The sequence below is a fragment of the Enhydra lutris genome, unplaced genomic scaffold, assembly GCF_002288905.1.
Source record: "Enhydra lutris kenyoni isolate GAN:26980312 unplaced genomic scaffold, ASM228890v2 scaffoldscaffold10, whole genome shotgun sequence".
Classification (NCBI taxonomy): domain Eukaryota; kingdom Metazoa; phylum Chordata; class Mammalia; order Carnivora; family Mustelidae; genus Enhydra; species Enhydra lutris.
In genome coordinates this window covers 811703-824411 of record NW_019154094.1, presented here as the reverse complement: position 1 = coordinate 824411, position 12709 = coordinate 811703, and the positions used below count along the sequence as shown (strand labels likewise).

Genomic DNA, 12709 nt, shown 5'->3' with positions numbered 1-12709 from the left:
TCGTTATGGTTATATCAACTTCGGAGACACCCAGGGCTTGGTCCTGAAACCCCTCCATCTTGTGCGCACAAGGGTGCACACGGGCGCATAGACACACGCGCGTGCACACACACACACACACACACACACACGGGGATCACACCAGTCTTGGGGCTTTATAAACAATCATCTAAGTGCTGAGGTACCCCAAATGTGTATCACCATCCCGGAACTCCCTCCTGAATTCGAGACCTGCCTATCCAACTCCACACTTGACATCTCCAACTCCTCCGGGCCTAAACTGATCTCAGCCCCTCCCCTCCCCCCAAAAAAACCCTTACTCTATTAAGCGTTCTCCATCTCAAGCTGTCACTTCTATCTTTCCAGGTGCTCAGACCCAAATCCTGGGGCCTCCCTTTCTCCTGAGTCCCTCATTCAAAGTATCAGCAAATCTGCCAGCTCTACCTTCATAAAGCAACCAGACATCAGAATCCAAGCACCTGTCTTCACTCTACAGCCCCCAGCTTGCTTGGAGACATTGTCCTCTCTCACCTGGACAAATCTGGTCACCCCATCTGCTCTCCCTAGTCCCATCTTCACTTTACAGTTTCTATTCAACATAGCAACCAAAGACTGTATGACAAACTTTGTCCCTCCTCTGTCCAGAACCCTCCATAGCTCCCTATTTCTGTCACAATAAAAGTCAGTGGACTTCAAGGCTCTGTGTGACCTGCTCCCATCCCCTGCCTGCCCTCATCTCTTTCCATGCTCCTCCCCCAGCCACACAGATCTCCTCAATGTCTCCTAAACACCCCAAGCCTATCCTACCTCAGGGCCTTTGCACTGTTTCTCTCTACCTCAAACATTCTTCCCCTAAATATCCACATGGCTCCTGCCCTCTCCTATCTAAAGTCTTTGTTGAAATGGCTCTTTCTCAGGAAGGGTTTCACTGACGATCTAGTGACCTCTCCCTTTACCAGCATTACTGAACACCCCCAACACTTACCCAGCTCAATTTTTTCATAGCACTTACCAGTTCTCTCAACGGGGATCACAGTCACCCCATCTGGTCTCCCTAGTCCAACCCTTGGTTTTCCACTTAGCAGTCAAAAGAATACTATAAAGACCAAATGACAAATCTGTCACTCTGCTCAGAACCCTCCCAGGCTCCCCAATTCTGTCACAATAAAAAGTCAAAATCCTCCAAAGTCCTGTGTGAATTTACTTATTTATTTGCCCATTTATTATCTGTCATCTGTTAACACCCCCCCACCCGCACAACAAAAGTCAATTATGTAAGGGCGCAAATACGGCCTGGCTCACAGCAGATGCTCGGTAAATATTTGATGAGTTAATACAATTATTGTAGACATCATCACCGCCCCATCTTCTATGGGGGCTATACTGTCATCAGTTTCCCCAGCCAAAGACTCGGGAATCACCCTCACCTCAGCCCCTGTAGCTAGTCACCCCTCCTGTCCTGTCCAGACCTCAGTCTCCCTCTTCACTAGATTTCCCCAGTGCCCCCCGCTCCAAGCCACCTCCCTGCCAACCCACATCTGACCATGTCCTGTCCTGCACCCTGCTCACATACCCACTATAGCTCCCTATCACCCACATCTCACAGCATAAGGTCTGCTGTGAGATGTGACCCACAGTTCCTGGCAGTTGGCCCCTGGCAACCTACCTCCATTCTGCCCTCCTCCTCCAGATCCAGCCACCCTGGAGTGTGTGCCTCGAGAATATCATGCTCTCCCCCACCTGGGGACATTTGCAGATGCTGTTCCTCCCGCCTGACATGGTCTTGTCTCCCTTGTTACCACTCAGCGTGTACTCTCACTTCAGCATCCAAGAAGCTCTCCCTGAGCCACCCCCCTGTTGTGTTCACAGAGCACCAAGGGCCTCTCTTTTGGAGCACTTGTCATGGATTATAAATAAACTTACGTGTGGAATTACTTGTACATCTGTCCCCTGTTCTCCCGAGGGCAGGAATTGGGCCCGGCTGTGCTCCTGGCCCAATGCCAACAAATAATTAACATGTGGTCTGTTGACGAGTTAAATGAATGCACAAACTGTCCCAAAAAGCCTAAGTTTATGTCTGAGGGCAAATGGCTTCCCAGCCTCCTAGCCCTCATGGCTTCATAGCTTCCCTCATGGGCCTCCCAACTCCCCAGAGACCTTCGTTTCCTTCCTGGGCCCCAAGGGAAGTGTCTGGCTGAGCTAGGGGGTGAACAGTAGTGGTGGCCGTCTCTATCCCTTGCTTTTATTCTACAAAAATCAGAACGCTCAGCGAAGGGCCTTTCAGCAACGGAGGAGGGAAGAGGCAGGTGAGGGAGGGTCTAGATTTACAAAACAACTGAAGCACACATCCGACCCCTGGGATGCTGCCTGATGCCAGAGGAGTTCACCCAAATGAGCTGGGAACCTCAAGAAGGTGATGTCCGGGTTCAAGGCTCTAACTTCAGGCTTCAGCTCCCAAGTCTTCAACTTAGAAGGCAGCTGGAATCCACGAGTGGGGGGTAGGGAGAGGGAACTGGTCCTGAATCCCAGCGGCCTTAGGTGTTGGGTCTTAAGTCCAAGGATGGCTGGGTGGGGCCTGAGGCCCCGAATGCTCCGGATCCTGGGAGGGGTCTGGACCCAAGGGGACCTGAGCAAGCCTGTTTCCTCAAGCTGGAGAGCCGGAACCGGCACTCAGGGGACCGGACCTGGACCTCAAGGGGCGTGACCAGACCGGCAGGAGGCGGAGACTTGTCGTGAGGGGCGTGGCTTGCACCTTCGGGCTTCGCGGAAGAGCCTGGTCCTCCGGGAGCCCAACCTGAACTTCGAGGGGCGTGGTTTCTGCCCTCGGGATCTTGGGGGCGGGGCCTGGGCCTCTCCGGGCGGGGCTTGGGCCCCCTGGATCCGCACGGAGGCCGGCGCTCAGGCCCGCGGAGGCAGCGGCTCCACGTTGAGCCAGATGCCGTTCTCCGTGCGCAGGATGAGCTCGGGTTTCCGCCGCACCTTGCGCGTTCGGTCCACACTCAGGCGGAAGCGCAGCAGCGTCAGCGCCACGGCCACGCGCATCTCGGCCATGGCAAAGCTCTGTCCGATGCAGTTCCTAGAGGAAGGGGGACGGGGTTGGGGCTCAGGCTCAGCCTCTGTGTGAGCCAGGAAGGGGGGAGTCCCGGGGTAAATGACCTCCCCCTCGGAGCCTCATCGGTAAAATGGGGGCAGTGGCATCATAGAGTCGTTGGGAGCATATAAGCCCAGAGTTCAGGGCCTGGCACACAGTTGGTGCTCAATACCCAGCGTTACTACCGCAGAGTCTAATTTGGGGACATTCTGGTACATTCAAAGCACGAAGAAGGTGCTGGGTTGGCAGAAAGCACATCTGGGTGGGAGGCGGTCTCTGCTCCTGACCGGCACATCCCTGACCTTCCACTGGCCTCCGTGCTCCTCCTATGCTTGGTTTGGATTGGGGGAAATAGAAGAGTTACCTGGGTCCTGCGGAGAAAGGCACGTAGGCCAGTGGGGAGCGCTGCTGTGGGTTGTCCGGATCAAAGCGATAGGGATTGTACACCTAGGCAGGATTAGCCTGGGGGTGAGTCTGGGTGGCTGGCCCAGCTATCCCAGCTTGGCCCCCATCCTTCAGCTGGACAGAGAAAACCTCACTACAATCCAGCCACACCCTCTTCTTTCTGTTGTTCAAACATCCCAGGCTCATTACAACCACTGAGCCTTTGCACGTCCTATCTTCTCTGCCTGGAACAGGCTTCTCCCTGCTCTTCACAGTTTTCAGGTCTCAGCTCAAATATCTCTTCCTCCCCAAGGCCTTTCTTCACCACTTGAGCTGAAATGCCCCCCACCTCACTCCAGTTTTTCTTTCTTTTGTGCACATATCAATATCTACAACGATAGTTTTTGCCTATTTTCTTCCCCTGAATGTCACCGTGAGCTCCATGAGGGCAAAGACAGTAACTTTCTGTCTTCAGTGCATAGCACAGAGGCTGGCACACGGGAGGTATGCAGTAAATATTTGTGGACCTAATGAACCAATGGAGGGTGACTAGAGGGTGACCAGCTCTGTACCCAGCCAGGCCATCTGGGTCCCTGGCGCGCAGGGTAGCGAGGCCTCACTGCCCCAGGACCACCCATTCCAAAGAGGAAGAAGCTAAGGGAAGGGAGAATTGATGCAGGGGCTCACCTTGGAGTCAGGCCACACGGTGGGGTTGTGGTGGGTCCCATAGATGCTGACCAGGCAGATAATTCCTGTGGGGAGGGTGCGGTCAGTGGGGCATTGAGGCTGAGGGGAACCAAGGCTTTCTCTGAAGACCTCCTCCTTCCCTGCTCTTCCTGGAGCTATGCTGTTCCCATCAGCCCTCTGCTACCCTTTCCCACCCATCCTTCTCTGAAAAATTCTGCTGCTGTGTCCACTCCCCCTGTTGCTCCCTAAAAGGTCTCCATCACCCTTCTAGCTATCATGCTGGCCACACAGGGATCTTTCTCACTCATATATCTGACATTGTTCTTCCTAAGCTCAAATACTTCCCTTGGCTCCCTACTATCCTGAAGATCAAGTTCAAATGCCTCAATCTAGCATTCAAGGTCTTTCTGCACCCCAAGACTCTGCTCCATAAATATACTGTCTTTCATTTTCAACCTCCAAGGTTCACCTCTCATGTTGCCTCTTCCAAGCAGCCCTCCCTACATTTCACCCCAGATAAAGTCATCACTCCTTATTTTGGGCTATTCCAGCCCCTGTTCTTCCCTTTAGCCCATCCCTGATCCCATGTGACTTGGATGTCTGTGCCCTGCTGTGTCCCCCTCAGGCTCCCTCAGGCTCAAGACCTGGGTCTGGGAATGAGGCCTCTCTAGAACTCCAGTATCACTTGGTCTTAGTCTCCAAAGGATATCTGGCAACTGAATGAAACCATCCATCCCCTACCTGCCCCCTCACAGGGCCCACCCAGCCCCACCCACTCTTGCCTTTCCACCTGGACTCACCCAACTCTGCATCCCCCCTACACAGCTGGGTCTCCTCCCTCATCCCAGAAGCAAGAGCCACCCAGAGAGATGCCCCATCTACAGGGAGGGTGCACCTGGGCCAGGCATGAGCAGCGCCCCCCTAGGCAGCAGATCAGCCCAGCAACCAGAGGGACCTTATGGGCACCTTTAGGGATGATGCGCCCATCTGGAAGCTTGATGTCTTCCGTGCAGCGGCGGGAGACCAAGGTCACTGGCGGGAACTGGCGTAGGCTCTCCTTGATGCACATGGTGGTGAAGGGCAACTGAGTCAGGTCATCCCTGGGGAGCACGGAACATGGAATGGTGTGTGACTTGGGGCCAGGCCACAGCAACACCCCCTTCCCCAAACATGCACATGCATGCACACATGCATCCAGGAGCAACCACATAGGAAACCAGTCCAGGATCTCAGACTTGCCCCAACTTCCGGCGTCTGCAATCAGACATGCACATATCACTAATCCTTGGCATGCAAAATATCTGACCCGAAACCAATCAGAGCAGCACCAACAGGCTTCTGCACACCCAGCATTAACCCTTTAACTGATGAATTATGTGGCAGTCAGAGGACAGCTGGAAGTGGTGCCAGGATAGGCAGGGGGGTTATTAGCAGCAGTTTACCAGGCTGGATGGGCCAATTTCAGTATTTAAAAACCCATACATTCTCTCCTTATGCTATTATTAACTTTTTTCCATTGGACTCCAGGGCCCCAAATTGGACTAATTATAACCCCTTGTCCATGATCTGGATCATTTTCTTTCTCTTTCAAAGAAATTTTATGTTGCTACCATAAAGGGCAAACAGCATGCCTAGCATAAAAGTATCCATAACATAAACACCACGGGGAAAAACAAAAGAGTCATTAAATACTAGCTAGACTATCTCCTACCCAGTCCTCAGAAACTGAGCCATATTCTCCCTTCATTAAAAAAAGACAGATTCGGGCGCCTGGGTGGCTCAGTGGGTTAAAGCCTCTGCCTTCGGCTCAGGTCATGGTCCCAGAGTCCTGGGATCGAGGCCCGCATCGGGCTCTCTGCTCAGCAGGGAGCCTGCTTCCTCCTCTCTCTCTGACTGCCTCTCTGCCTACTTGTGATCTCTCTGTCAAATAAATAAATAAAATCTTTAAAAAAAAAAAAAAAGACAGATTCATGGGATCCCTGGGTGGCTCAGTTGGTTAAGCATCTGCCTTTGGCTCGGGTCATGATCCCAGAGTCCTGGGATCGGAACCCACATCGGGCTCCTTGCTCAGCAGGGAGCCTGCTTCTCCCTCTGCCTGCCGCTCCCCCTGCTTGTGCTCTCTCTTTCCCTGACAATTAAATAAATAAATAAACTCTTTTTTAAAAAAGAGAGGGGCAGATTCACAAGGAGTTCAAGATACAACAGCACCCAACTGGGAGTGTCTCCTTGACGTCAAAATCTAAAAGGTGGACACTGAACAAAAAAGAGCTTTCTCACTGTCCGATGCTATTTAATGCTGTGTTTTCTCTGAGGCACCCAGAATCAGCTCTACGTGGCACACATCTGAAGTAAACTGGATTATCGTTGCCGGTTCTTCACTGCCCTCCCCCCACACCTGTGTTTGAATTACACACCCCGTGAACTTTGCATGCGATTCTGCAATGTCTTCTGCTCGGGCGAGTGGAATGTATGTCCTGCCCCATTCATATTGAACTTGGCCACGTGATTGGTTTAGCCAAATGGAATGTTACAATGCAAGCGGAGGTTTTAAACTGTGGCTCTTTGTGCTCCTGGAATCTCCCTTGAGAAGAATGTGCCCAGGGTAGCTGCTGGTTCAAGGAGAGTGGGGAGACATGTGGAACAGACCTGAACCCACACATCTGTTTGGACACCACCCCACTCAACAACACCCAGAAGGAACAAGAGTAATGACAAGCAAGAGCAAGGACTAAATGCAAGCTCTAGACTCAACCTGTCGCCACCATCCCCCCCGGAACCCAAACCGACCACTCCAGCTCCTCCAGCTCCCGGCCTTTCATGACTTCCTGGATCTCTTCCCGGCATTTCTCCTGGTACTCTGGATACTTGGCCAAGTTGAAGAGCACCCATGAGAGCCCACTGGACGTTGTGTCATGACCTGTAGACAGAGGAGGAGCTCAAATGGAGGCTGTCTGAAGACAGTGATCATGCGATTTTCAGACAGCGGGGCCCCTCCCAACCTCCCCTAGCCTCACCCTACATCCTCACCCTCAAACATAAAGGTGTCCGCCTCAGCTCGGATGTCCTCATCAGACAGTTCCTTCCCATCTTCATCCTGGAATGAACCAGAGGGGATGCTCAGCCCACTTCGTGGACCACCCTCCACATCCCGGGCTCCTCTCAAGTCAAGATATCTGCCCCTCTTGCAAGCCAAGCTGCAGGGGGAAGGATTCCAGGCAGACAGAGGTATGCAGCTTGTCTAAGAAAGATGGAAAGCAGGAGGGAGAGTGAAAGGTGAAGGGAAGAAGGGAGTTTGTACTTCTTGAGTAGCTGCTAGCACCAGACAGCCTGCTGGATGCCCAACAAACACCTGTGACCACGCTGTGTAACCGTCATGTCATAAATAGGGAAACTGAGGCTCAGAGGGGAGCGTCAGAGGCCTAGGGTGAAGTATCCATTAAGGAGCAGGGCCAGAACTGGAACCCAGGACTGTCTGAATCTAGAAGCCAAGCACTGCTCAGAAATTCCACAGAAGCGATCTCTGCAACTGTCACATTTCTTCAGTCTTGTTATTTCATCATCAGAAGTCTGGTGGGCAACATTGTGTCCCACCTACTTCCAGAACTCATGCGGTGAAGTCCTCACCTCCCCTCCCAGGACCTCAGAATGTAACCATATTTGGAAACCAGGCCTTTAGAGAGGTAATTCAATTATAATGAGGTCTTTAGGGTGGGCCCTGGCCCCACACGACTGGTGTCCTTAGAAGAAGAGGAAACTTACACAGTCGCAAGCAGAGGGACGACAACGTGAAGGCACACGAGAAAGTGTCATCTACAAGCCACGGAGAGAGGCTTCAGAAGAAGCCAACCCAGTCAACAGCTTGACCTCAGACTTCTAGCCTCCAGAACCTTGAGAAAATTAATATCTGGGGTTTAACCCCACACACACCAATTTTGTAGCCCTTTGTTATGGCAACCCTAACAAACTAATATAGTAAGTCTTACGCGTGCTGCACCTGCATCCCAGATCTGTTGCTTTTGATGCTTATCATTTTACAAGGTCAGTGCAATCCTCCAGGAGACCGTCCTGCGCCGGTCTCCACCCTCCAGGGCCCAGCCTCACCCGCGCCAGGAGCAGTACATCGATGAAGTCCAAGGTCTTGCCCTGCTTGCCCTTCAGCCAGGCCTCAGCCCCCTGCTGACGGAGCGCCCACCGCCGCTTCTGGATGACCTCGGTGGTGAAGCGGTGCACGGTGTCACAGGCCTGCCGGAAACGTCGCCCATCCGCCGAGAGGTAGTAGATGAAGTCTATGTGGTGATGCAGGCGATACTGGCGCCGGACCACGAGGGCACTCAGCTCAATGATGGCTGAGATGTAATCGCTCATCTTCCTGTTGGGGAGGTGCAGGGGAGAAGAGACAGGAGCATGGACCTGGCCCCTAAGACAAGCTTCTCCTCCCCGTGCGTAGGTGACAGAGAAAGGCCCTGCATAGACTAGATTTTCGTTTTACTTTTTTAAGATTTTATTTATTGATTTGAATGAGAGAGAGAGAGAGCACAAGGAGGGGGTGCAGCAGGCAGAGAGAGAGGGAGAAGCAGGCTCCCCAAGGGGCAGGGAGCCTGATGCAGGGCTCCATCCCAGAACCCTGGGATCATGACCTAAGCCGAAGGCAGACGCTCAACCGATTGAGACACCCAGGCGCCCCAACAAATTATTTTTTAATGGCAATCATCTGCTCTGTTTGTTGGCCTCATCATACCTGAATAAAACCAAAACCCAGGTACATTTTAAAACAGGTCCAAAGGATTAGGACTTCCAAATAGACGTAGCATCACTAAGACTAAATGCCTTAAAGCCACAAAGTAGGAGAATTCCCATTCCTGATGGGGAACTTGTATCTAAAATATAGAAAGAGCTCTTAAAATGCAACCATAGACAAATAACCCAATTTAAAAATGGGCAAAGCATATGAATAGACGTCTTGCTGAAAAAGATATACAAATGGCCACATGGCACAAGAAAAGATACTTAACAGCACCAGCCCCTAAAGAAATGAAATCAAAACCACCATGAGATGCCGCTTTGCCCCAACTAGGAACAGCTAGAACCAAAAAGACAGATAATAACACGTGTTTAAAAAAAATTAACAAGTGTTGGAAAGAGTGTGGAGAAATTGAAGTCCTCACACACTGCTGGTAGGAATATAAAATGCCCCATCTACATTGGAGAAAATGTCTGGCCATTCCTCAAAATCTAAACAAAGAATTATCACATAATCCAGAAATTCTGCTCCTAGGTACAGACTTTAAAAAGTTAAAAACAGGGGCGCCTGGGTGGCTCAGTTGGTTGGGCGACTGCCTTCGGCTCAGGTCATGGTCCTGGAGTCCTGGGATCAAGTCCCACATCGGGCTCCCAGCTCCATGGGGAGTCTGCTTCTCCCTCTGACCTTCACCCCTCTCATGCTCTCTCACTCTCTCTAGCAAATAAATAAAATCTTTTAAAAAAATTAAAAACATACTTTCACACACTCATACACCAATGTTTATAAAATAGCCAAAAAGTGGAAATGACCCAAATGTCCATCAGTAGATGAATGGATTTTAAAAATGTGGTATAATGTGGTAAATAGAATATTATTCAGCAATCTAAAAAAATGAAATATTGACACAGGATGAATGAATCTTGAGAACATTATGCTGAGTGAACAAAACCAGACAGAGAAGTTGGCATCATCCCATCAATATGAAATTTCCATAATAGACAAATCTGTGGGGGCAGAAGGAAGATTCATGATTGCCTACACTGGGAGAAGTGGGAAGTGGGGGTGAGCGGTAAAATGTACAGGGCTTATCTTTGATGGAAATATTTTAAAATGGATTATGGTGATGGCTGCACAATTTGTAAATACACTAGAAACCATTGGATTGTATATTTTAAATGGGTGAATCATATGGTATATGAGTTACATCTCAGTAAAACCATTATAATTAAAAAAAAAATGAAGGGGTGCCTGGGTGGCACAGTTGGTTAAGTATCTGACTCTTGGTTTTGGCTCAGGTCCTGATCTCAAAGTCATGAGATCAAGCCCTGCATCAGGTTCCACACTCAGCATGGAGTCTTCTTAAGACTCTCTCTCCCTCTTCCTCTGCCCCTCCATCCCCCGTATCCCATGCTCACTCTCTGTCTCTCAAATAAATAGATAAATGTCTTTAAAAATGAGGGAAAAAAATGAAATCACTGGAACAGGTGTGCAAGGGGCTGTCCTTGGTCCTGAAGTATGCTTCTTTTCATACACTTGTCAGTTTGTCATTTTCTTGTTTATTTATTTGTGCATCGTTACTGCCTTTCTTCCCACCAACATGTAAATTCCAGGGGAGCAAGACCCTTTCTATTTTGTTGACCACTGTATTCATAGTGCCTAGTCCAAGAGTGGCCCATAGTAGGTACTCAGTAAATATTTCCAGTTCAATTAATTAATTAATCAATCACTAAGGTCATCTCTACCTTACCCAACCCATAACCCTACAAAGCCCGAGTAGCAAAGGCAGAAGCTTATTATTAAAGACCTACTATGTGCTACAAACTTGCCATTTACAACGTCTCTTATTCGATATGTACCCACTTAGACTATAAATTCCGAGGAACTGGAACTTAGTCTCTTGTTCACCACCATATTCCCAGTAGCTAGCATAATCTCCTGCACATAGTAGGGACACAAAAATATATGATGAATGAATGAATGAATGAACCAGGACAATGGTCATCTTATTCATTCATTCAACAAATATTCACTGAGCATCTACTGTGTGCCAGGGCAATGTGGCATCATTTTATTCTTTTTTTTTTTTTTTTAAGGACAGAGTGCTATTTATTTAGAGCAGGGGTGGGGGGAAGGGTAAAAGGAGAGGGACAGAGAGAATCTCAAGCAGGCTCTGCAAGCACAGAGCTCAACAGGGGGCTTGATCCCACGACCCTGAGTTCATGACCTGGGCCAAAATCAAAAGTTGGAAGCTCAACTGACTGAGTCACCCATGCGCCCCAACATCATTTTATGCTTAAAGCATCTCTCAGAGGGTCAAGGACTGTTGTCCTTGTTTTACAAAAAAAGGACACTGTAGCTCAGAAAATGGGGAGATACTTTCCAGAGGCCAAACTACTCTTCATGGAGCAATGAAACTAGCATTTATTAAGCACCTACTATATGCAAAGCCATCAATTTACATTATCTCAATGGTCACACGATGGCTATGGGGAAGGAATTGGGATTCCATTTTTGGGTAAGGAGAGAGGCTTAGGGAGGTGATGTTAGTTTTCAGAAACACACAGCCCATCTGTGGCAGAGCCTAACAGCCCAGGGATGCCTAATGCTTGAGAGTTTCCTTTCTTCTCCCACCACCCTGCTCTAGAGCAACGGGCTCTGTCTTCCCCAGGGAGGCCACACTCACTCCTGGCAGTTGCTGTTGTAGCTGAAGACACATTTCTGAAGACTGTCCAGGGTCATGAGGCTGACATGCTCAAACATGTCAAGGGAGACCACGGAGCCCTGTGCCAGGCGCCGCCATTTACCCTGGAAGAGAGAGACGCATGGCAAAAGGATGCAGAGACCGCAGACTTTAAGCCAGGCTTCCAACGACCTAGCTGCCCGCTCGCTACAAGCCCACTTTATAGAATAAAGGAAGTGAAGCTTCCTAACATCACCTGGCTTATCCACTAGTCAGAGCCTGGACCTATCTCACTCCCAGGACACCCTCTTCCCAAGAAACCTTGCAACTCACATGCATAATGTCTGTGCATTGGTTGAAGATCTTCATGTAGGGCTTCAGGATGTCAAAGTGGAAGGCAGGCGTCAGCAGGCGGCGATGGCGGCTCCATTTGTCACCTTTGCTCAGCAGCAGCCCATCTCCTGGGCCCAGAAGACTGAAATTAAGGGCCTCTCCTCCTACTCTGAAACACTACAAGAAACCCCACCCCCTCTTCCCCGAAGCCCCAGCCCAACTCACCCAGTCCCATACTCACCCAGCCAAGGCTTCAGGAAACCATAGAAAAGATCATCCTTGGGGGCGATGGCAGCTGTGGAGAAAGAAGATGTGGCGATGACTCAAAACAGAGTTCTAACCCTTGACCTCTGCTTATGAGCTCCTTGGGCCTCCTCTCTGAGCTCTGACCTCCATGTCACCCCTCCAGTCCATCCTCCACACCTGCCCCAGAAAGATCCTTAAAACATGTTGATCTGAACATGAGCCTCCCCTGGTTAGAAACCTCCCATGGCTCCCTATCACTCTGGCAATAAAATTCAAGCTCAAGCAAGCACTGAAGGCCATGCACTCTCTTGCCCCATATGCCTCTCCTATCTCTCCCATCAACATACACCAAATAATCCCACATGCTGGCCCTACTTCCAAACCTTTGTCCAGGCTGTGCTCTCCATCCGGAATGACCCTCTTCACCCTCATCACCCCTCTTTTCTGCCAACTCAGGCCATCTGAATTACACCTCCTGTTCTCTCAGTCTCCTGTCTGCGCTGCACTCTGGTCCCAGGAGGTCTTATCAGATGCTGGATCTGACCAT

General features: G+C 50.2%; 1 protein-coding gene across 6 annotated transcripts in view; it reads right to left on the bottom strand.

Annotated features, from left to right (window-relative positions):
* Window positions 1–1194: 1194 nt before the first annotated feature.
* Window positions 1195–12709, bottom strand: part of LOC111143780 (cytochrome P450 4F22) — a 62479-nt gene continuing 50964 nt past the window's right edge. For all 6 annotated transcript variants that reach the window (XM_022497645.1, XM_022497643.1, XM_022497641.1 and 3 more), the window contains 10 exons: window positions 12158–12211; window positions 11917–12044; window positions 11587–11708; window positions 8264–8531; window positions 7190–7256; window positions 6950–7079; window positions 5129–5262; window positions 4163–4227; window positions 3456–3538; window positions 1195–3076 (listed from right to left, as the gene is read on the bottom strand). In XM_022497645.1, coding sequence (XP_022353353.1) covers window positions 2899–3076; window positions 3456–3538; window positions 4163–4227; window positions 5129–5262; window positions 6950–7079; window positions 7190–7256; window positions 8264–8531; window positions 11587–11708; window positions 11917–12044; window positions 12158–12211 — 1229 coding nt within the window. In that variant the 3' untranslated portion in view covers window positions 1195–2898. The remainder of the gene's footprint in view (window positions 3077–3455; window positions 3539–4162; window positions 4228–5128; window positions 5263–6949; window positions 7080–7189; window positions 7257–8263; window positions 8532–11586; window positions 11709–11916; window positions 12045–12157; window positions 12212–12709) is intronic.